This window comes from Mauremys reevesii, linkage group 10, assembly GCF_016161935.1.
Source record: "Mauremys reevesii isolate NIE-2019 linkage group 10, ASM1616193v1, whole genome shotgun sequence".
In the NCBI taxonomy this organism is placed as follows: domain Eukaryota; kingdom Metazoa; phylum Chordata; order Testudines; family Geoemydidae; genus Mauremys; species Mauremys reevesii.
In genome coordinates, this window is record NC_052632.1 from 54,114,186 (window position 1) to 54,139,243 (window position 25,058).

General features: G+C 46.3%; 1 protein-coding gene across 8 annotated transcripts in view; it reads right to left on the reverse strand.

Moving 5' to 3' along the window:
• The window catches only part of AXIN1 (axin 1), a 212,175-nt gene that overhangs the window by 69,702 nt on the left and 117,415 nt on the right, over positions 1 to 25,058 (reverse strand). For all 8 annotated transcript variants that reach the window (XM_039492172.1, XM_039492175.1, XM_039492173.1 and 5 more), the window contains one exon: positions 10,822 to 10,962. In XM_039492172.1, the coding sequence (XP_039348106.1) occupies positions 10,822 to 10,962 (141 nt within the window). The remainder of the gene's footprint in view (positions 1 to 10,821; positions 10,963 to 25,058) is intronic.

Sequence of the window (25,058 nt, forward strand, 5' to 3'; positions counted from 1 at the left end):
GCTATTATCTTTACATGATGCCTCCTCTGCACCTATTCGCCACATCAAACAGCTAAAACAACACAGCTACTGGTTAGCTTATAAAAGCAATTCTGAGTAGAAAGGTCTGAAGCTGTTTTGTCTAGAAGGACGTAGGAATTCATATGACAAAGGTGAGCTAAAAAGCCATCAGCAGTGCTGCATCTATTCGGAAGCAATGCATTTATAGCCACGTGAAAGGGAACTCCCTAAAACAAGCAAAAAGACTGCAGAGTTTTGTTTAGGGTAGGCCAGAATTCAAAACACCCATACATGAAAGTCAAATAGCAGAATCCCCTTTTTCAGAGGCTGCTTTTGGTTGAGTTTCATTTTTGGCTGTCTTTAGCAATTCAGCAGAAACTCCTTTGAAACTCAGAAGGTATATAGCTTCAGGAATTCCATATAAAAGGTAACCATAGCCAGCAAGACTTTGGAACTACATAATGAAAAACAAATGTTAAATCTATATTGAGTATTTTCTAAGCCAAAGGTCAAAATTTTGTCTCTGTAGTTCACAATGTTTGGGATGATAATGCATGCGGCCCAATTTGAAGAACACTAACTGAATGAAAACATTTTAAATCCATGTAGTCACGTCAATTTATTTAAAATGAGCCATAGAAATTATATCAGTTACTAACATGGAATGTAGCAAGGACCAAGTCTTGATAGCAATTAAATTCCTGAAACTCAGCATCAGCATGTCATACCAGAGTCACAGAAGGGATGCATACACTGAAAGAAAGGGGGAATGGGAAGTCAAGAGAACACAAGATGGTTAAATGGGAAGAGATTACTCAAATATAAACAAAAAAAATCCATCCAGCAGATGGAACACATTGTGTCAGCTAAAATAGAAATTAGAAGGGCTAAGAGAGAACTTGAGGAGCAAAGAGTCAAGGACATAAAACACACATGCTTTAAAACAAGCATCCTGAAAGTAGTTAACTAGTGAGAGTCGGCAGGACCGCTACACTACCGGAGAGTAAACTGAAGCATTAAGGAGGTGAGAATACTGCCAAGAATTCTTCCCTCACTCTTCTCCACTGAGCACGATGGAGCAATATGACACCTGCTCTTTGCGGATAGTGCAAATCAGATTAGGGTTGCAAGAGACCTTAGGAGGTCATCTAGTCCAACCCCCTGCTCAAAGCCAGGACTTTGTCAAGCCAGGCCTTAAAAACCTCTAATGATGGAGATTCTACCACCTCCCTAGGTAACCCATTCCAGTGCTTCACCACCCTCCTAGTGAAAAAGTTTTTCCTAATATCCTACCTAGACCTCCCCCCCTGCAACTTGAGACCATTGCTTCTTGTTCTGTCATCAGCCACTACTGAGAACAGCCGATCTCCATCCTCTTTGGAACCCCCCTTCAGGTAGTTGAAGGCTGCTATCAAATCCCCCCATCACTCTTCTCTTCTGCAGACTAAACAAGCCCAGTTCCCTCAGCTTTTCCTCATAAATCATGTCCCCCAGCCCCCTGATCATTTTTGTTGCCCTCCATTGGACTCTCTCCAATTTGTCTATATATCTTTTCTGTAGTGGGAGGCTCAAAACTGGACACAATACTCCAGATGTGACCTCACCAATGCCAAATAGAGGGGAATAATCACTTCCCTTGATCTGCTGGCAATGCTCCTACTAATGCAGCCCAATATGCCATTAGTCTTCTTGGCAACAAAGGCACACTATTGACTCGTATCCAGCTTCTCATCCACTGTAATCCCCAGGTCCTTTTCTGCAGAACTGCTGCTTAGGTCCCCAGCCTGTAGCAGTGCTTGGGATTCTTCCATCCTGAGTCCAGGACTCTGCACTTGTCCTTGTTGAACCTCATCAGATTTCTTTTGGCCTAATCCTCTAATTTGTCTAGGTCTCTCTGTATCCTATTCACTACCCTCCAGCGTATCTACCACTCCTCCCAGTTTAGTGTCATCTGCAAACTTGCTGAGGGTGCAGTCCACGTCATCATCCAGATCATTAATGAAGATGTTGAACAAAACCGGCCCCGGGACTGACTCCTGGGGCACTTTGCTTGATACCGGCTGCCAACTAGACATCAAGCTGTTGATTACTACCCTTTGAGCCTGACAATCTAGTCAGCTTTCTATCTACCTTATAGTTCATTCAGCCAAACCATACTTTTTTAATTTGCTGGAAAGAATACTGTGGGAGACCATATATCTTGCTGAAGTCAAGATACATCATGTCCACCGCTTTTCCAATATCCACAGAGCCAGTTATTTCATCATAGAAGGCAATCAGACTAGTCAGGCATGACTTGCCTTTGGTGAATCCATGACGACTGTTCCTGATCACCGTCCTCTCCTCCAAGTGCTTCAAAATGGATTCCTTGAGGACCTGCTCCATGATTTTTCCAGGGACTGAGATGAGGCTGACCAGTCTGTAGTTCCTCAGATTCTCCTTCTTACCTTTTTTAAAGATGGGCACCATATTTGCCTTTTTCCAATCGCTCGGGACCCTTCCCCAATCGAGTTTTCAAAGATAATGGCCAATGGCTCTGCAATCACATCAGCCAACTCCCTCAGTATCCTCAGATGCATTAGATCCAGCCCCATGGGCTTGTGCATGACCAGCTTTTCTAAATAGTCCTTAACCTGTTCTTTCACCACTGAGGACTGCTCACCTCCTCCTCATATTGTGCTGCTCAGTGCAGCAGTCTGGGAGCTGACCTTGTCTGTGAAGATCGAGCCAAAAAAAGCATTGAGTACTTCAGCTTTTTCCACATCATGTGTCACTAGGTTGCCTCTCCCATTTAGTAAGGGTCCCACACTTTCCCTGATCATCTTGTTGCTAACATACCTGTAGAGACCCTTCTTGTTACCCTGCACATCTCTTGTTAGCTGCAACTCCAATTGTGCTTTGGCCAAATGAGGTGCTGTTGGAAATGGAGGTATCAAGAGAGGAGGATTTGCACCAAACTTATCCCTTAAGAGAGTGGCTCTCAACCTTTTCCATAATGGGACCACCAAAGGATCTGCTCCCCCATTTAACAATATGGGAAGGGGAAGGTGGTTGCGACCTGTTTGTGACTGCCAGGTTGAGAACCCAGGACATATCCCATTCCTGGACAGATGCATTCAGAGTAAGCCAGTACTGATCACTGCTATATTAAGAAATGGCAGGGCCAAATTTGGCAATCTTTGTGTATCTGAGCTCAGACACTTGATTCAAAACTCTGCCATACGAAAGCCAGCAAACTTCAATGTGGAAGAGGACTGCCAATGCGTTACTCTGTGCAGTAACTGCAGTTCTTTGAGATGTGTGTCCCTATACACTCCACTTCAGGCACGCATGCACCTCTCAAGCCCTTGATCAGAGATTTTCAGTTAGCCATGTTGGTTTGGACTGCACATGCCTCCTCATGCTGGACTCCAAGACTACATAGCGGTGTGTGGGCAAACCACCCTGAGGTTACTTCTCCACCCAAAAGTCTGATAGAGAACAGTCTGATGCAGAGAGGCTGGAGGGAGGGTAGTGCAGCACCCATGGGGGCATACTACAAAGAACTACAATTACTGCACAAAGTGAGTAACTGCCTCTTCTTCTTCATGCAGTGTCCCTCTGGCTGCTCCAGTTCAGGTGATTTCCAGGCAGCATCCTCAGAGGAAGAAGGGAGCTTTGGAACGGAGTCTAGAACTGAAGACAGTACTGCAGAACCAAGTTCTACATCGGATTTGGCTGCATGGATTAAAGTGTAATGTTCTGAAAATGTATGTACCGAGGCCCATGTAGCGGTCCTATACATAGAATCATAGAATCATAGAATTCAAGATCAGAAGGGACCATTATGATCATCTAGTCTGACCTCCTGCAAGATGCAGGCCACATAAGCCGATCCACCCACTCCTTAGCAAGCGACCCCTGCCCCATGCTTCGGAGGAAGGCGAAAAACCTCCAGGGCCATTGCCAATCTTCCCTGGAGGAAAATTCCTTCCCGACCCCAAATATGGCGGTCAGCTGAACCCCGAGCATGCGGGCAAGACTCTCCAGCCAAACCCTCTGGAAAAGGTTATATCATACCATTGACCCATTGTACTATTTACCAGTGTGGCACTTAATTGACCTATTGACTAAGCCCGTTATCCTATCATACCATCCCCTCCATAAACTTATCTAGCTTAATCTTAAATACCGGCATATTCTTAACTAACGCTTTGATCTAGTTGAATGCGATATCACACTTTGGGGGGATGAACGCCGTGCAGCATCATAACACATAATAATACATCCAGATATTCATCTCAACAGTCTCTGAGCAGAGATCGGAGACCCCTTAGATCTACATGTGAAGATTAAAAGTCTAGTTGATTTTCAGAATCGCTTGGTCCTATCTAAGTAGAAAGCCAACACCCTTATAACATCCTGGCTATAAAAACAGGATTCCTGCAGAGAGCTATGTAGCTTTGGGGGGGAAAAAACGAACAACCAGGTAGATGAACGGATTGATTAAGGTGGAACTCTCACAGAACCTTCAGCTCAAATTTAGGGTGTGGATGTAATGACACTTTGTCCTTGAAGAATACCTTTAAGGGGGAAATTTGCCATCAAGGCTGCAATCTCCCCGACCCTACGGGCTGACATGATGGCTACTAACGAGGCTGTCTTCTTAAATAAATGGAGCAGAGGAAAGGTTGCCATAGGTTCAAATGGAGGTCTCATAAGGTAACTAAGTATTAACCTGAGGTACCAGGTTGGGATGGGGTCTCTAATCTGGAGTTTGAGATCACCTAAACAATTAACAAACCTAGAGGATACCAGGAGAGGAAAAATGGAGAATCCTTCTCCTGGAGGATGAAAGGGTGATACTGCAGCCAAATGGATCATGATCAAACTAACCAATAACCCCATTTTTTCAGATTAACAAGGAATCCAGGATAAGTGAAAGGGGCACAGAGTCTGGCAGTGGCTACAAGAATCTTTTCCATTTTGGCAGGTAAGTAGTACTGGTGACCTCTTCCTACTATTCAGGAATACATGTTGTACTTCTGTGGAGCAGGAGGATTCTAACCCCTTGGAACCATGCCCTGAGGCATCCTGGGAGAGGAGAGGAGAAGTCAGGAGCTCGAGCAGTGGTTGGACACACAGGTGAAGCAGATATGGGTACCAAGCTTTTCTCAGCCAGATTGGCACACTAAGGATAATTCAGCCCTGACCAGCCTGATTTCGTTCATCACCCTTACTACCAGCAGCACTGGGTAAAACATACAGAACAGACCCTTCTTCCAAGATTGAAGAAAGGCCTCTCCCAAGGAGTGATGGCCCAGACCTGCTCTTGAGCAGAAAAAAGGGCACTTCCTGTTTCTGGAGGTGGCCAAGAGACACCTCCCCACCCCTGGCAGTCCTCATTTTGGAATATGCTGTGGAGAACTTGAGCATCTAGCTTTCATTTGTAGTCCTGTGAGAAGTGTCTGAGAGGATATTGGTTGTGGTGTTCTGAATATCTGGAAGTAGACTGCTGAAATTTTGAACTTATGAACTATGAACCAGTTCCCTATTTTCCTGGGTTTGGCACATGGGGAGGGGGATCTTGCTTCTCCCTGCTTGTTGATCTAGAACATACAGGATACGTTGTCTGTCAGGACCCTGACTGATTTGCCCCTGACAAGGGGCTGGAAATGAAGGCAAGTATTCCTGACAGCCCTGAGCTCCAACAGGTAGATATAGGAGCTGCCCTTGAGTAGCAAGTCATTGAGGTACAGGAAGACTAGGATCACTTCTTGTCAGACATAAGCAGCCATTACTGCCAGGACCTTTGAGAACACCCTTGGGGCTGAGGAAAGGCCAAAGGGAAGCAACTGGAACTGGAAATAATCCTGGACTATAGTGAAGCATAGGAATTTCCTGTGCAATGGGTGTATCATTATATTGGAAATAGGCATCTTACAGGTCAAGGGCTGAAAACCATTCCCCTTTCTCCAGTGAAGCAATTATGTCTGCTAGAGTCACTATCCTGAACTTCTGAGACTTTACAAATTTTTTTAGAAGTCTTAGATTTAAGATCAGTTTTCGCCCTCTGTTCTTTTCTGGCACAAGGAAATACTTGGAGTAAAACCTCTTGCCAGTATTAGGAGGAAGGACCGACTCTATTGCTCCTAAAGGAGAGAGTTCACTTCTTGTCTCAGTGAAAGCTTGTGAGAGGGGTCCCTGAATAAGGACAGGGAATGGGGGTAGAAGGGAAGGAGTGATATAAAACTGATAGTATAGCCCAATGTTGTGATCTTATATGACCCACTTGTCTGTAATGATCCACCTCCAAGCATGTTGGAAATGGGAAAGGTGGTCTCCAAAGGTGGGGAGGTGGGCCAATGCATGCAGCTGTAAAGCCAGGAGTGTGGGAGGATTCGAACCCTTGACCAACCCATCAAAATTTGCTTCGAAGATTAAGTGGTCTGAGGTGAGGGTGAGAGGTAAAGTTCCCTCATGAGGTTAGAAATGGGAAGAGACAAAAAAAGACTCCGAATTTTCTGCAGGGAAGGAGTATAACAATATAGTGGATGTGGTTAAACTATCTGAACAAGGACTGGCATAATTTACTAATTTAGAATAATCTCAGAGAGGGTGAGCAAAGCAAGGTGGCAAAATTAGAAGGGAAGATTATACAGGTTATTTATTTAGGTTAATCAAGACTAAACTATATTGAAGAACTCATAAGAACCTAAAGTGAAGCTAGGTGATGAGGCAATATAATGGCAATTGATATTTAACATAAACAAGTGCATGGTAATATACATTTGGAGAAAAAAAATTGAAAGGTCTTTAAAACACTGATGGTTTTCAAGTTCACTTTAACCACTCAGAAAATAGAAGTCTGTGGTTTTGAACAATCTCTTCCAAGGGTTTTACAAGTGAGGAAAATGAGGGACTGGAACGAGCCCTGCAAGTTTTACCTATTAACATAGTGAATTCTCCTTCACCTGGAGACTTCTAAAAAAATCTGTTCTAGCTCAACTGTGAATGACAGGCTTGATGCAGGAACTGCTGGGAGCAATTCTCTGGCCTGCGGGATGCAGGAAGTCAGACAGAATGATGATAATGTCTGGACTTAAAATCTATACATATGACTCAGGGACACAAGGTACAGTCCTCCCCACAATGGACTGGAAGGCTAACTCATTCTTCTTGCTGGAAATTGACCCTTCAGGCAGTCCATGCAGCAGACACATGCATGTGGAGGCACTTGCTTAGATACAGGTTTCCTTTCAGTCACTGTCATGAGATCCCACAGTTATGATTGGACTGCTCAAGCAGTCAGTCCTGTAGGAATGCACATCTATTTGTTCCCAGTCCCTAAGGCTGTCCATGCAAATTTGTCCACTGAGCTGATACTAGTGAAGAAATACTCATGTTTCCCAGCCTGGAATTCTCTTTATTTGTGCATTTCTCCTCTCTGTTTTGTGTACTGAAAGATTACACTCAAAACTAGGACCCAGTTACCTCGCCGCTCAGCTTTTACTCAGTCTTAGTCATCTGGAATTAATGTAAAGTTGAACGCTTCCCTCTCCTTGAGCTGACTTGGCCATACTGATATCTGTCTGACATTCCACCAACCAAAGCAGCTTTCGTAAGACATAAAGGTCTCAATCCTCCAATTCACCACCTTCCACCCATCCTCTGAACAGTGCCAGGCATTTGGTAAGAAGATGGTTGCAATTGACACCTTTCAGGGTCCTTCTATTTCATTCAAATGATGGATTGGAATGACAGCTTGCACATGCCCAATGTTCCTTCCCCCGGTCTGTTACTGTACAACCAGTTCTCTTTTGTAACCTACACTCACATGTTTTGCATGGTCTGTAGCTTTATCTACCTATTCTCAGTCATCATGTTTATTCAGTTTCTTTCTCTCTAGCAATTCAGGAGTCATTTTCCCATTGACAGAATCCCAGAAGCCATTTATGGAAAAGGATACTTCAAAAACTTACACCAGTATTCTGGCTGCTCTACCCTCTCCTCCCTTTGCACAGTATGCCAAATCACAGCTTTTAAAGCCATTGTTTCCTGTTGGAGACCCCACACAGTTTATTAGAACAAGATTTTTTTTTTACTTTCCTTATTAGGAGAGAAGAAAGGTAGAGGTTTTCCTTATTGGGGGTTAGGGACTTTAGTATTCCTTTGTATTACATTCCTCTTCTAGTGCACCAGACAACAAACCTACTCATCTCTAATCCCCCCTCTTCCTTACTCTCTTACCCTACTTCACTCAATTTAAAAAGTATATCTGAAAGTAGAGGATTTATTTGCAATTTTCCACAGACTTTTAGACCTTGTTAACATGCTTTTCTCTAAGGCCTCATCTACACTACACAGTTTTGTTGACAAAAGTCTGAAAAGCTTAGTTTTATCAGTATAATCAAGTACGGCTCTTGAAATATCCAGCGTGTGAAGTTTCTTTTCTCCTGTTGCAGAATGGGGTTTTGGCAAGAAAACAGGAAGCCAAGTGAACTTCAAGACCACCTTGGGGATGACTTTAGGATGAGGTCTCAGTACCACTCTGCCTGTGTGGAATGCAATACAGGGAAGTTCAACCATAAGTACTTGGAGCTTACTGACTCTCCTAGCTGATGACAGTTCTGAAAGCAAGAACATACAAGGAGCAGTCTAAAAGTGACTCAAAGGCAAACTCCATGAGGTTTAGAAGAACAAATGTAAGGTCCCACGTCAGCATTAGTTCTCTTGCTACCGGGTAAATACATCATGGGCTTTTGAGAAACTTAGATACTGTCAGGCATGAGAAGACCAAGCACGACTGCACTGGTGGATGACAAGCTAAAATTGTCACCAGTGAACTGTCACACTGACAGATACTCATAGAAGTACAATTGTTAACAGTTCTATAGTATTATCTGAAGAACCCTTGGATGTGCACTGTTTTAAGTAACACCCATTAATTGGTTAGTTTTTCTGAGTATCCCTTCGCCAGTCTCTTACGGAGTACTTGTGGTGGCTTAATCCAATTATTTTCCAAAGTGACATATCCCTTTTACTTATTAAAAATAAATGGAAGGAGCAAACCTAGAACTTGACTATTCATAATTTTCACTCCATGCATCTGAAGTGGGCTTTTTACCCACAAAAGCTTATGCCCAAATAAATCTGTTAGTCTTTAAGGTGCCACCGGATTCCTCGTTGTTTTCATAATTTTCACAGTGTGTCAAAAATGACTGTCTGCATATTTAGCAGATATGACATTCAGGACATGATGGGGAGGACATTTAACACAATAAGAACAGGAGTACTTGTGGTACCTTAGAGACTAACAAATTTACTTGAGCATAAGCTTTCGTGGGCTACAGCCCACTTCATCGGATGCATAGAATGGAACATATAGTGAGGAGATATATATAGAGAACAGAAAAAGCCTATCTCCGGGCCTCTCCTTTTGCCCCTCCAGACCCACAAACATGATACAGTTCTGCGGTGACCTATAAGTATCCTCACACCTTCTTGTCAAACCGTCTTAAATGGTCTATCTTGATCATCACTACAAAAGTTTTTTTTCTCCTGCTGATAATAGCTCATCTTAATTAATTAGCATCTTAGAGTTGGTAGGGGAACTCCCACTTTTTCATGTTCTCTGTATGTATATATATCTCCTCACTATATGTTCCATTCTATGCATCCGATGAAGTGGGCTGTAGCCCACGAAAGCTTATGCTCAAATAAATGTGTTGGTCTCTAAGGTGCTGCAAGTACTCCTGTTCTTTTTGCTGATACAGACTAACACGGCTGAGACTCTGAAACATGTAACACAATGTCATTTTCTACTCACAATTTGGTGACTGGAATGAGAACACATGAATAAATATGACCTAGTATCAATCAAATGGCCTGGGTGTGGAGTAAGTACCAGTTATGCATCTACATGAGCACTTCACAATCTTTAATGTATCTATCCTCCCAACCCTCCTGGGAGGGAGGGCAGGGCTATCATCCCCATTTTACAGATGGGGAAACTGAGACACAGAGCAGCTAAGCGACTTGCCCAGGAGGTCTGTGGTGGAACAGGGACTGGACCCTAGATTTCCCACGTCCCAAGCTAGTACCCTAATCGCTTTTGTACACTCCTTCCTCCCTCTCGTGAGCCAAAATGTAAATGAGCGTAATTAAACATGGAAGGTATGATTACAGATAAATGAATTCCCTCCAAGCTTCAGGCAAAAAGCCCAAGAAGTTCCCTGAATTGTACTCCAACAAAGTGATCACTGGGTGACACTCCGGTGTTGTCAGCTGGGTAATCAGACTTCTAAAAGGATTGTGTTTTTGATAAACCTGGGAACCTTCAGAAGATAAAACAAGTGGTAAACAGTGTAGCTGGAAGCCTGTTTGATTCAGTCCATGAGGGGAGCAGATTACTAGAAGCTAATCTCTGTTTTTCACTTCACAAACCCACCTGCAGTCGCTGGCTGTTAAAACCAGAAACACCTGCTGGTCATTATTTGGTTTAGATTACAAACATTCCCAGTCCATCAGACCAGAATAGTCCATGTCTCCTCAGGTAACAACAAAGCAATACATCTAAAAAGGAAACCGTAACAGGAATGCATTGGAACTAGACTGGTCACATGTCTGGTATATCCCGTGTCAGCTACTTAACAGTTAGATAGTCCTCCCCAGAATGATTCATCCCAACATCTAGGACACTGACCTCTTTACACAGCCAAAGCCACAGCCTGGAATCTGAGAAATTAAATCTGCAGTCAATTCTAGTGGCCAGGAAATAGATACACAATGTTCCGTTTACTCCATGTCATGCTCAATCCCCTGCCCAGGTAAATTACTTACACACTGCTGTCTGTCAGCGACATGGTGTCTGCATCACTAGACATGCTCTGCTGCTCACTGTCATTCGCACTGGTGGCTGGGGCCAGAGCATACCCTGTGTTGACATAGTAAGGGTTAACTGGCTCTCTCCACGGCCCATGCCTGAAAAAAATAAAATGCAGTACAATTCAGATGACAATCTTAATTTCTGCTACTTCCGCAGTCTGAACCAGCAAGAATCTGCAGCTATTTTATAGGTTTTCTTCAGATTAAATACAATAAAGGATCTTGTAGTAATGGCGGCAGAGATAGCAATGAGAGGTGAGCTGCAAAGAACATAGGTTAATAAGTAGAAACAAGGAACAGGCACAGACATTATGATGGTATAATTAGACGATACTACAACACTTCACTGTACAGCTCTAGGCTAGACGGGATGTAGGGTTACTTATCACAAGAGCTTGACTATAACCGTGCGGCACAGCAGGTAAAGGAAAGAAGAGTCATATTTAATGCAATATTGTATATTGCCTCTTTCATCCCAAAATACTTCACCAACAACAGGAACTTCTAAGGGCACATCTTCACTGGCAATGTTAAAGCGCTGCCTTGGCTTGTGTAGTTGCAGCATAGCTCTAAAAAAACACCTCCATGAGGGGAATAGCTACCAGTGCTGGTGCACTATCTACACTGCCACTTTACAGTGCTGAAACTTGCAGTGCTAGGGGGCTGTTTTTTCACCCCCCTGAGCAAGGAAGTTGCAACACTGTAAAGTGCCAGTGTAGACAAGACCTTAGACTGTGTCCCATCTACAGAGAACAACACTGATGGGCAGCCATTCCCAGGGTAGATGGCAGCAGCCAGTCTACATAGAAATCTTTGGAGGTGCACAAGGGCAAAACCCTACTCTAATAATGTGCCACAGAACCTTTAGCATCCTCAGTAGATCTCTGGGTCACCCACACATTGGGTGGAGGAAGTGTAGCATTCCCATCCATGCCCCTCTGACTGTCTAGTACATCCCCTTTCCATTTAGTCCCACAGGCCAGTTCCATTGGACCTAGGCATGAACATGGATTTGGCCCTTTGTCCAATGATGTTCCACACTGTGTGGGTATGTCTACACAACTGCTGGGAGCAGGTCCCGCAACCTGGGTCAACAGACTTGTGTTAGTGGGGCTCACGCTAGCACGCTGAAAATAACAGCGTAGAGTTGCTTTGATATTTGGGCTGGGGCTGGAGCTCAGGCTCTGAAGCCCACTCCCCTTCCTAGACTTCAGAACCTGAGCTCCAGCCTGAGCTGGAACGTCCACATGGCTCTTTTGAGCGTGCTAGCATGACTCTCTCCCAGCAGCTGCACGGACATGCCCTGTGTGGTTCTTTCCTTCTATGGTCTGAGAGGAAGAATTCCATGCAACTCCCTCCGACAACATTCGCTAATGCTGGAGTCACACTTTGATCTCCACAGACACGCCAGCAGTTTGGAGTCGCAGTCACATGTGACCAGGGGCGGCTCTAGAGCCCAGCGGGGCAAGCACCCGCCTGGGGTGGCCCTTTCCCAGGGGGGCGGCAGGCTGGGCCGGCGGACCTGCCGCAGTCATGCCTGCGGGAGGTCTACCGGAGCCCGGGACGACGGACCTGCCGCAGGCATGACTGCGGCCGGGCCGCTGGGCCCGCGGCGCGGCTGCCCCCCCCGCCGGCATGCCGGCGGCAGCCCACCCGGCGCCGCCGGCCCCGCGACCCGCCCGCCGCTGCGGGAGGTCCAGCTGACCCGCGCGACCAGCGGACCCTCCGCAGTCATGCCCGCAGGAGGTCCGCTGCTTCCGCGGCTCGGGGGCGCCTCCCGGGCATGATTGCTTGGGGCGGCCAAATTTGTAGAGCCGCCCCTGCATGTGACTAGCACTGAGAGCATGGAGCACTAAAGCAGCTCTGCCTGCCTGGTGAGGGGACAATGGGCACTGGGCAACTAACACTTCAGTACCAACAGTGTGCATTTAAATCCTCTGTGTTGCACCTCTGCTCAGTTCATTAGCATGACAAGACAGGTGCTGCCAACATCTCACAGACATACTGAAGTCTGTCAGGTGTAGATGTAACAGACTAGGCCTCTGCCCAACACTGGGCTTCACAGGGCATTTGTCATTAACCATAGGCTCCTACAGCCACATTTAGGGACCCAAACAAGTGCCCTTATTTTCAAAAGTGTAGCCCAATGAGCCAGACTGCAGTTCATGAGCTGCAAGTATCTCTTTAATGCATCTGCTGTGGCTCCTTGCAGCACACAGTATTAAATCCCTGTGTCATTTAATTAACAACCGAAGTTATTAACCAATCAGGATGCTTTTACTATGTTATTAGCCAATTATGTTACCAACTTGCACTGTTATTAACTTCTTTGCTGTGCGAATGAATATGAAATGTATATAAACTCAGTATTTCCTGTCATGCTGTTTAAATATCAATAGCACTATAGTAAATGAAACAATGAATTCATATTACCATGGCTCTTTCAAGTAATATTGGTTGCTAATTTGGCTCCTGAACCACTGAGGTCTGATTATCACTGGTGTAGCCAAAACTGGAAAGTCTGAACTGCACCTACAGAGGACGCACATGCACAGCTTGTGTCAGTCGAGCTCACTGTATGCTCCAGGGGCTCCTTGCATCACCATCCCTCCAGTTTCCTGTAGGCCACCCTTCCATTCCCCTCTATTGCAGGTACTCCCTGCAACTCCCCCTAATCTTGCCCCTGCCAGGGGTTGTGTGCCCCCATTTCCTCCCATACAGGTGGTCCCCCCGAAAATCCGTGACTATATGATTATGTGCCTGGTTCTACACATAAAATAGCACCAAAAAACACAAAGTACTGTGTCGAGAGGGATTTCATAGTTTTCTTCTCCTATGACATATGTTTTGTTTCAGCACCCCAGTTTACTAAACTCTCTTGAGTTTTCTACAGAGTAGGGTATAACTAGTATAACCTGTATTTTCTCTTTTACAACTGACATATATGCTGAAAGCAATGGTATTTGGCAGATAAACTGTGCACTGGTCTATCACATACATCTAAACATGGCATCTCAGATTGTTTATACATCTCAGAACTAGAAAGCTTCCATTTAAAGTGGTAATGTATTGTTTAAAAAAGACCATTCTATTTACAGGCAACTAAAACAGAGTGATGGCCCTGCATGAATTCTAGGACTATTCTGGAATTAGTAACAAACTGTCATGCAAATTTACCAGCCAAGACACAAGATCTAGTTATCTACAAAAACAATGAGGAGTCCGGTGGCACCTTAAAGACTAACAGATTTATTTGGGCATAAGTTTTCATGGGTAAAAACCCCACTTCTTGAGATGCATGGAGTGAAAATTACAGATACAGGCATAAATATACTGGCACATGAAGAGAAGGGAGTTACCTTACAAGTGGAGAACCAGTGTTGGCAAGGCCAATTCAGTCAGGGTGGATTTGGTCCACTCCCAATAATTGATGAGGAGGATCAATACCAAGAGGGGGAAATTGTTTTTGTAGTCAGCCAGCCATTCCCAGTCCCTATTCAAGTCCAAATTAATGGTGTTAGGTTTGCAAATGAATTGTAGCTCTGCAGTGTCTCTTTGAAGTCTGTTTTTGAAGTTCTTTTGTTGAAGGATGGCTACTTTTAAATCTGTTATTGAACATCCAGGGAGATTGAAGTGTTCTCCTACTGACTTTTGTATGTTACCATTCCTGATGTCTGATGTGCGTCCATTTATTCTTTTACGTAGAGACTGTCCAGTTTGGCCAATGTACGTGGCAGAGGGGCATTGCTGGCACATGATGGCATATATCACATTAGTAGATGTGCAGGTGAATGAGCCCCTGATGGTGTGGCTGATGTGGTTGGGTCCTCTGATGGTGTTGCTAGAGTAGATATGGGGAAAGAGTAGGCAACAGGGTTTGTTACAGGGATTGGTTCCTGGGTTAGTGTTTCAGTGGTGTGGTGTATAGTTGCTGGTTAGCATTTGCTTCAGGTTGGGGGGCTGTCTGTAAGCGAGGACTGGCCTGCTTTCCAAGGTCTGTGAGAGCGAGGGATCATTTTTCGGCATAGGTTGTAGATCATTGATGATGTGCTGGAGAGGTTTTAGCTGGGGGATGTATGTGATAGCCAGTGGTGTTCTGTTATTTTCCTTGTTGGGCCTGTCAATGCATCTGAATAAGTGGGTTTTTTACCCACGAGGTTCCACTGGACTCCTTGTTGTTTTTGTGGATACAGACTAACATGGCTACCCCTCTGATACTTGTCCTGTAATAGGTGACTTCTGGGTAACCGTCTTGCTCTGTCAATCTGTTTCCTCACTTCCCCAGGTGGGTATTGTAGTTTTAAGAATTCTAGATAAAGATCTATTTATCTGTTACTATGATAATGAAAATCTACTATTTCCCTCATCCGTCAAAAAACAGCCCTTCTCAAACAAGTAGGCTGTGCAGAATTTTTAAGGCTGGTATAGAGTATCCAATGTTTTTCTGTTCTCAGTAAACTATTTTATGTAGAGAGAGTCCTGCGAGTCCTCTCCAGGATCTGGGGCAGTCTGGCAATCCACAGGTATGAGTACTCTCACTCTAAGCCCTACCTTGAGATGGCAAGCCATCTTGTTCTTTTCCTAGCAAGCAAACTTTCTGGTTGTCAGTTTAAATGTGCACTGGCAGAACCTTAGTTCTATATTCCATTAGGTCTCAGAACAGGTTTCTAGGGCAACGAAATAATTTGAACAAGTTTGTCCTAAACAGCAAGGCATAGCAAGTTACAATGTCACAACTCACATTTTCCATTTTTGCCCCCTGAATAATGGTCAGTTTTGAATAGTAAAGAAACACCATGAAGTATAATCCTCCTGTCAAGTTTGATATGACAGTTGGCACTATGGAGGCAGATATAACTTCTTACATCGGGGTGAGAATGATGGATAGGTCAGGCCTTCCCCGCGGGCAAAGAGATGGATGCTTTTTTGGGTAACCCAATTAAAATGTACCACTACCTTCTAGTGGACTGTTTGCCAGGTACTCTCTTGGCCGCCACTAGATTTTTCCAGCAATACATTTAAATATAGCGCAGTAGTTTATAATGCATTTAAGGACTACTACAGACAGTATGTCTTATACAAGACAATTTGACTAATCAATTCCTCTTTCACATCAGCTGATCATGTAAAATGGGCCGATGAGAAGGAAAAGAAAAAATCTCCCAGATTAATCCTACTGATAATGCAATATTTGCCACATACTAGTCTGCAAGAGAGAAACAAAGCCCTTAAGTTATTTTTATAGTTAAAGTACTCAATTTTGTCCATTCCTTGCAACTGGCAGGGGCCGAATTTGTTGTAGGAACCCCACATTCCCCATACAATTCCTCTGTAGGGAAAGGATCACAGCTCTCCTGCTGTTCCTGCACAGAGGATGTCCTTGGGAAAAGCAACTCAGCAAAATTCTGCAGTTTCATCATGACACACACTGATATGGCTGGGTAGGCATCATGCAGAAGTAACACAGGAATAATTCTCTGACACCACTACTTGGGGAAGAGTAGTGGGACAGAGAGAAGTTAGTCTCTCCTTCCTTCAGCTCCCATTCTCCCTGTGCCCCAGAAACAGAAGAGGTTCAGCTTGAGATATCACTCCTGCAGTGACCTAGAGGCATCATTTCATCCGATGGCTGCAGCTAGGAGAGCACTACCTGCAGGAGAAAGAGCACAAGCAGGTTTCTGGGTGGAGGAGAAGGTTTAAGAAGGCAGAAAACAAAAGAGAATAAAAACTTTTAAGGAGAGAGGAGGCAAAAAGCAGGAGGAGCAGGAGACTGGCAGAAGAGGGTTGCTGGACCAATAACAACACTTAACATTAATGTGGGCTTTCCATCCAGCACACTAGCAACATTGCAGGAATTTGGGATCCAGTTCAATGTACCACCCGCAGAACCAATAAGGACAGAGAGTGCCACTCAATCTCTCTCCATGCTCCTAGCAATCCCTCTAGCTGAGCAATGAAGCCATGTCTGCAGGCTGCAGAAGGGACAGTTCCAGTCTGCCATGGAGAGATGCATCAATCACTGCAGTCATTCATTCTCTTGATACAAACTCTCAGCTCCCTCTCTTAGTGACAGAGTTGGTGTGAAAGTCAAAAGAAAAAAAACTCCTAACACTTCTCTCATGGCCCATGGAGCCCCATTGTTTGAAAGCAGACGTGTCCGTGTGCTGTGCAAGGAGAACCAACACCACTCTCCCTTCCTCCTCTTCCAGTAGAGCACCCAAAGAAAAGTAAAATTAAAGAACTGCTTGGCGCTGATATAGAAAGACACAAGGCAGTCCCCACCTCTGCAGCACTGAAGAACACTTTTAAGAGGAATTCTCTGGGTATCCATTTGAGATGGCGGAAGGAATTCCAAAAGGATAATACCAAACAGATGGGTGCCTTTGATTCCTCTCAGTTCCAGAGGACTGAAGAAGATAAGCACTCTCCTATTAAAATGTACACGGCTGTGAACTTTCCATTGAGAATACAGGAAAGGGGTTAGTCCCAACTGTTATGTTTAGTTAAAATTATACACTTAAGCGTGTATACAGGAGGGATTATTTACAGCTTAGATCTGGCCTCTAATACTCAAACGTGAATGTAAACTCTGGGTAAGCATAAGTAAAGAGTATAGGATTTCAAAGCAATCATAACAGGTGACGTTACTTTTGAGGAATCCATCTGCACTCCATCCTTCTCTAAATGTTCTCCTGCCCTGACAACTCTCTTCAGCTGGACCGTATCACTGGTTGAACGGTTCACGCTGTGCCTCTGAAGAACTCTTGCAACAGATACTAATAAAAAAACCCTAAAAAACCCATGCAGTCTAACAATGAGGAACTGATCTTCTCATTCAAGGAGATACAGCTACCTAAGGAATATAAACTCACTTATGCTGGTTTTAAATTTCTGTTAAAGACACCTATGCATCAGATGCAAACTCATATTACCCCTCTGACAGGAGAGTGAAGGAAGAGGATAAACAAACAAAAAGTTCCTCTTGATTTCTGAAGTTACTTTTTTATATCCACAGCACAAGGAAAACACCGCAAGAATTTCACAAGGACCTACCAAACACTTAAACCTCAATCTCTCCACTGTTCAATTTCAAAAACAGTCACATACAGAACAATTAAAACAGGATTAAAGATCCAATGAACCAAACATTGCAAAGCAGGGCAGAGAATACATCCTTAAATCAAGCTGTGATGACACAGCAGGAACGAAGGTGGGAGGACTCAGCAATGGGGATGCTTCCGGCCCATATGCTCTAGGCCAGGGGTGGGCAATCTATGGCTCGCGGGCCAGATCCAGACCATCAGGGATTTAGATCTGGCCCACAGGATTGCCAACCCCATCATGCCGTGGGTCCTGCACTGCTCCCAGAAATGGCTGGCACCACAACCCTGCGGCCCCTGAGGGAGGAGGGGGCAGAGGACTCCACGCGCTGCCCTGACCTGCAGGCACCGCCCCCCGCAGCTCTCATTGGCCAGGAATGGGGAACCGTGGCCAATGGGAGCTTCAGGAGAGGTACCCGGAGGCGAGGGCAGCGCATGGAGCCCTCTGCCCCCCTCTCCTGCTGAGACTGCAGCGACGTGGTGCCGGCTGCTTCCAGGAGCAGTGCAGCGCAGCACAACGCCAGGATAGGCAAGGAGCCCGCCTTAGCCCCGCTGCACACAGCTGCCACCCCAGAGCTGCTCACGGTAAGCGGTGCCGGGCTGAAGCCCACACCCTGCACGCCTCCTGCACCCCAACCCCCTGCCGCACCCTGCATCCTTCCTGCACCCCCACCCCCTGCCCTGAGCCCCTTCCCACACTCTGCACCCCTCCCTGCATCCCAACCCCCTGCCCTGAGCCCCCTCTCGTGCTCCTCCCTGCACCTCAACCCCTTGCCCTGAGCCCCCTCCTGCATACTACACCCCCTCCCGCACCCCAACCTCCTGCCCAAGCCCTACATTCATGAGCCTGCATGCAATTTCCCCACCCACATGCGGCCCTAGGGCCAAAAAGTTTGCCCACCCTTCCTCTAGGCACACACTTGAGATGTAGAAAGCAGTCAGTTTTGGCCAAGTCTCTCTGCTTTGGGAGACTGCTGCAGTGGCTATTGTGACACCTGGATCAAGTCTCTCCCCTCCCCAGCTGCTGATGTTCACAGAATATTTGCATGTGACAAAGGTATCTTGGGAAATCAGTAAGCATCTCCCTAGGGCAGCACTCAACCTCACTTTCATTAAATGCATATGCCACTTCTAAATATTAAACTGAATTAGACAGAAAATTTATTTCTTTGGATTAAGATGATCACAAGAGAGACCTCTCATACTCTAGGCAACCAATGCAGGACCTTGATATTATCAAATGCATTTGCTTATATGACAGTATTATTCACAGAGAAGAAAAATGTGTGTGTGTTTCTGTAGCCATTCTCCACTCTCCAAATATCACTTATTTTCCACTCCTAGAATAGAGACAAGAATAGTGCAAACTAAGTGTACAATGCTCTCTCAACTTCAGTTTTGCTAAACTTTGTAGCTTAAACGTGAGTGGCTAAGCCCTGGTCTACACTACATGGTCAGGTCGATGCAAGGCAGCTTACACTGACCTAGCTATGGATGTGTCTTCACTTAAATTTGGCTCCTGGTGACATAAGTGCCCCGCTACGCTGACTTAATAACGCTACCTCCCCAAGCAGCATAGAGTCATGGTCGGCGTAGTTAGGTCGACACAGCGACAGTGTAGACACTGCATAACTTACGCTGTTACTGGCCTCCACTCTGGTCTGTTGAGAACTCCGTTGCCCAGCGGTCAGGTAGACAGGAAGCTGCCCCTCCCCTTTAAAGCAGTGTTTCTGAAACTGGGGTCATCGCTTGTGTAGGGAGAGCCCCAGCAGGCCGGGTCAGTTTGTTTACCTGCCCCGTCTGCAGGTTTGGCTGATCGCGGCTCCCACTGGCCGCAGTTCACTGCTGCAAGCCAATGGGGGCTGCTGGAAGTGGTGGCCAGTAAGTCCCTCGGCCTGCGCCGCTTCCAGCAGCTCCTATTGGCCTGGAGCAGCGAACAGCGGCCAGTGGGAGCCGTGATTGGCTGGACCTGCGGAAGGGGCAGGTAAATAAACCGGCCTTGCCCACACCAAGGGCTTTCCCTACACAAGCGGTGACTCCAGTTTGAGAAACACTGCTTTATAGCCTGCATATTTTTGAAATTCCTTTTCCTGGTTGGCTGGCTTGGTGACTGCACCTAGCAGCTCTCCATTATTGAGTGTATTTGCTCAGCTGACCATGCTGGCCAAACGCTGCAGACATGATCCTGCATGGAGTACACGGGAAGTGATGGATCTTCTGGGTCTGTAGAGTGAAGAGGCTGCGCAGGCACAGGTCCAATTCAGCCCTAGAAATGTGGACACCTATGAACAGATTGCTCAGGGGATGCAGGAGAAGGACTCCGACAGGGATCTGCAGCAGTGCCATGTGAAATCTGCGGCAGGTGAACCAGTAGGCCAAGGAGACCAACGACTGATACGGTGCTGAGCCACAGATCTGCTGCTTTTACAAAGAGCTCCATGCTCATCCTCAGTGAAGATCGCCCCCCTGCCCCCCAAGAGCTCTATATCTGGCTTTAAGACTAAGCTTGATAAGTTTATGGAGGGGATGGTATGATGGGATAGCCTAATCTTGGCAATTGATTTGGCAATTGATCTTTGATTATCAGCAGGTAAGTATGCCTAGTGGTCTGTGATGGGATGTTAGAGGATCTGAGTTACTACAGAGAATTCTTTCCTGGGTGCTGGCTGGTGAGTCTTGCCCACATGCTCAGGGTTTAACTGATCGCCATATTTGGGGTCAGGAAGGAATTTTCCTCCAGGGCAGATTGGCAGAGGCCCTGGAGGTTTTTTACCTTCCTCTGCAGCATGGGGCACGGGTCACTTGCTGGAGGATTCTCTGCAGCTTGAGATCTTTAAAACACAATTTAAGGACTTCAACAACTCAGACATAGGTTAGGGGTTTGTTATTGAAGTGGATGGGTGAGATTCTGTGGCCTGCATTGTGCAGGAGGCCAGGCTACATGATCATAATGGTCCCTTCTGACCTTAAAGTCTATGAGCTCTGTGGATATCTCCAAGTTACAGGCCTCTGGTGTGAGCAGTGAGGAGGAGGGGTATGGGGGGCAGGCAATCAGGGGATCCAGCTGCACAGCAAACCAGGACGTGTTTTTGACTCCCCTGCAGTCCAAGCAGTCCAGCACGGGTGAGCCTGGTGCAGGGGAAGGAACCTCGGGGAAGTATGCTGTTTTCTTTGAAATTATAGGGCTGGAACCTCCAAAGTAGCAGGACACATCTGCTGATTTACTCTCTTTTACTTGTGCTCGAAGAGGCAGTGGAACAACCAAGAGAGGCAGAGTTGCTGCCTGCTTTTCATTCCCCGTTAGAGCGAGGCAGAGGGGGGCCACGTGGAGCAATTTGTTTATGTGCACTGGGATGTCCTGTGAATCCTCCGTAGAGATCTTGATGACACTTTCATGGAGGTACTCAGCAATCCTCTGCCAGAGGTTTCTGGGGAGGGCTGCCTGATTTCTCCTGCCACAGGAGGACACGTCCCTACGCCACTCAGTGATTACTTCAGCAGGCACCACTGCAATATGCAGGCTAGAAGCATACAGGACCAGGCAGCATCAGGATGCCAGCAGCAGCTGTGCTCTCTCTGCCTCTGTTACCCTCCGAGGTGAGATATCAGCTAAAATCACCACCGTTTTGCGGAACACTGTGCAGTACTCAGTGCCATTGGCCTATACTACTAGAATCATGCCAGCAAGCTAGTCCCCCTTCATTCCTCAACCCTCCTCGAGGGTCATACCACAGCTGGTATGTGACTGGCGCATGCTCTATCAATCCCAAGCAGAAGTGAGACTGTAGTGCTTACAAGTTTTGGGGAGTGAGTTCAGTATCTTACGTTTTGATTTCTGTTGTGAATACACTGACAGTGGTACCTGTGTGTGATGTATCTGCAGCTGCTGCCATTGTGGCCTTCAGGGTCTCCCCCTCCACACCCACAGAATGCCTGAGCCAGATAAGGAGGAGAAAGAAGAGGACTTGGGAGGACATGTTCCAGGAGATCCTGCAAGCCTGTGCTGCATCAGAGAATGAGCCCAGGGCCTGGAGGATCACCCCTACACACAGCATGGAGGGGGATAGTGCGGAGAAGAGAAAAGCACAGGAAAAGGAGAGGGATGTGCAGCAGCAGCAGGAAATGTTTACGCTTCTCAGAGAGCAAAGAGAGATGCTGCAGACTCTGGTAGACCTGCAGGTTCAACAATCCCAGCCTGATCTCCCTCTGCAGCCCATAGAGAACTCAGTATTGGAACCTCCCTACACCCCCTCAACATTCCACATGGCCTCAGGGGTCGGTGCACCTCCCTCACCGCTCCACCCAGGGGGGACATTAAAGACAATCGCAGCTTCTCAACATACAATGACCCGTGAAAGCCACGGTTGGCGTACGTGTACCTGAAATGGAATGTTCTTTCCCCTTAATAAACTAAGGGAACAGAACTTAGGAAGTTTTAATTTTTTTTTTTTATTGCCTGGTTCATGTTACAGAATAACATTCTATTTTTTGGAACAAAATTCACCTTTATTAGTTCACAACATGTGCTGTCTGGTGCTGAGCTGGTCTGACATCCACCAATTACCTGCCACTTCACTTTTTCACAGAACCCATAACACCATTCACGGACAATATTTATAGGTGCACTGACAATGTCATATTCCTACATACAGTGCAAACACTACAAGATTTATACCGGATTGCAAAAGCGCAAGGCCAGGTAGAGCACACTACACCACCATGCACTACTCTGACTTGCTATTTAAAGGGTCTTCCAAAGACTCCCTGAGCCGTATAGCTGTGCGTTGAGCTCTTCTTACATCCCTGATATCTGGCTGTTCAAATTTAGCAGACAGTCACTCCACCTCCACCCTGGCAGAAACTTCTCCCGCTTTGCGTCACAGATATTATACAGGACACAGCAGGCAGCTATAACCATTGGGATATTTTTCTCACTGGAGGTCCGATCTGGTAAGTAAGTAGCGCCAGAAACCCTTCAAATGACCAATGGCACAGTCATCTGGTGAGCCTGTAGTTGAAGCGAACCTTGGGGCTTTTGAGATGGCCTGTGTACGACTTCATGAGCCACGGGAGTAAGGGATAGGCTGGGTCTCCCAGAATCACTATTAGCATTTCAATATCACCAATGGTAATCCATTGGTTAGGAAAGAAACTCCCTGTTTGCAGCTTTCTGAACAGTCCTGTGTTCTTAAAGATGTGTGCATCGTGCACCTTCCCTGCCGTATCCCTTTCTGTTGATGTATTCTGTGGCAAGGTGTGCTGGTGCTAAAATAGGGATATGCGTGCCATCTATCGCCCCACCGCTGTTCAGAAACTCCACTGCTGCAAATCCAGCCACTATGTCCTGCACTAGGAGGCGATTAACGGCCCTGCCTCTGCGGTGAATTTCCCAACCCAAATCGATTCCTGACTGACCGGTAGCTAACTGGAGTTGCAAGTTTCCGCAGTGCAATTGCCACTCAGTTCTCCACTGTCAGTGGGGATCTTATTTTGGTGTCTCTGGGTATGGCTACACTTGCAGCTGTACAGCGCTGCCGCAGGAGCGCTCCCGCAGCAGCGCTTTGAAGTGTGAGTGTGGTCGCAGCACCAGCGCTGGGAGACCTCTCTCCCAGCGCTGCAGGTACTCCACCTCCCCGTGGGGATTAGCTTACAGTGCTGGGAGCCACGCTCCCAGTGCTGGGGCACTATTTACACTGGCGCTTTGCAGCGCTGTAACTTGCTGCGCTCAGGGGGGGTGTTTTTTCACACCCCTGAGCGAGAAAGTTGCAGCGCTGTAAAGCACCAGTGTAGCCAAGGCCTCTGTACTGGAGGACTGGGGTGAGTTTGGCACTACAGATCCAGGAACATGGCCTTGAGCATCCAAAAGTTCTGCAGCCACTGCTCATCATCCCAAACCTGCATGACAACACGATCCCACCAGTCAGTGCTTGTTTCTCGGGCCCAGAACAGCACTCCACCATCTGAAACTGCTCCATGAATATCACCAACAATTCTTAATTGCTTCTTACTACGTCCCACAGCAATCTAGCCTCCAAGGAATCGTCATGTTCCCATCTGCTCCTCTTGCAGGGTCATACACCCTGTGCTTGCAACACTCATGACAATAGCGTAGAGCTGTGCACATATATCATGCTGCTGACCGAGATGGTGGAGAGCGAGGAGGGATGCCCAGGTTTGTGGGGATTCTGAAAAGACAGCACAAGATATTATGGGATGCATATGAAATTATGGGATGGAGAACACTGCATTATGGGAAGCTGACCCCATGTTCCCAGTCACCCCTGCGTGACTCGTTTTGGCCACATCAAGCACTGCAAAATCTTTCCAAAACACCCAGCCCTGGATGATGGCGAGTTGTACAGTGGGATATGCTGCACTCTGCACTGATACAAGCGCTCCTGGGGGGAGACACATCACTGGCACAAGGAACAAAGTGTGCACGTGCACAAGCAATGTACTAACTGCAGCAGCTGCATTGCTGACGTAACTTAGGTCAATATAATTTTCCAGTGTAGACATGGCCGTAGAGTCCTGACTACTCAGAGCTATCCAGGACTTCCCAACACCTCTACCACTTGATATTTAGTTGTAGGACCTCTGCCAATTCACTTTCACCGAAGCACTGCAATCGCATCCTCTACTATTCCAGTCCTGGCCTCACATAGCTCTGTCAGTGCATCTCAGTGCTGACTTGCAGAATGCCCTGCTACTGAGTTCTGGGCCTCTCCTGGTCCTCTGCTGATTTCTGACAAACACACTGCTATTGCTTTTAATAAAAAGAGTAAGAGAACACAATTTGGAAAAGAATTCCTTCCAGCCCCAAATGATCTACCAAGTAGGGTACTTTGGAAATATTTACATTTTCTGTATCCCAGCAAGAAGTGTTTGTAAACACAGAGGCAGCCAAATACATTCTGGAACATGCTGGTACGGCTGGCTGCATTTCAGAGGGCTAGTCTCCTCTAGCATTGGCAGGCAACACCCTGAAAGGCCTTTCTAATATCACAGTCTAGGGCTGGTGTACGCCACCTTCACCTGAAGACCCTGTTTCTACCCAGACAATGATGCTCTAATTGCAAAGAACCTAATATG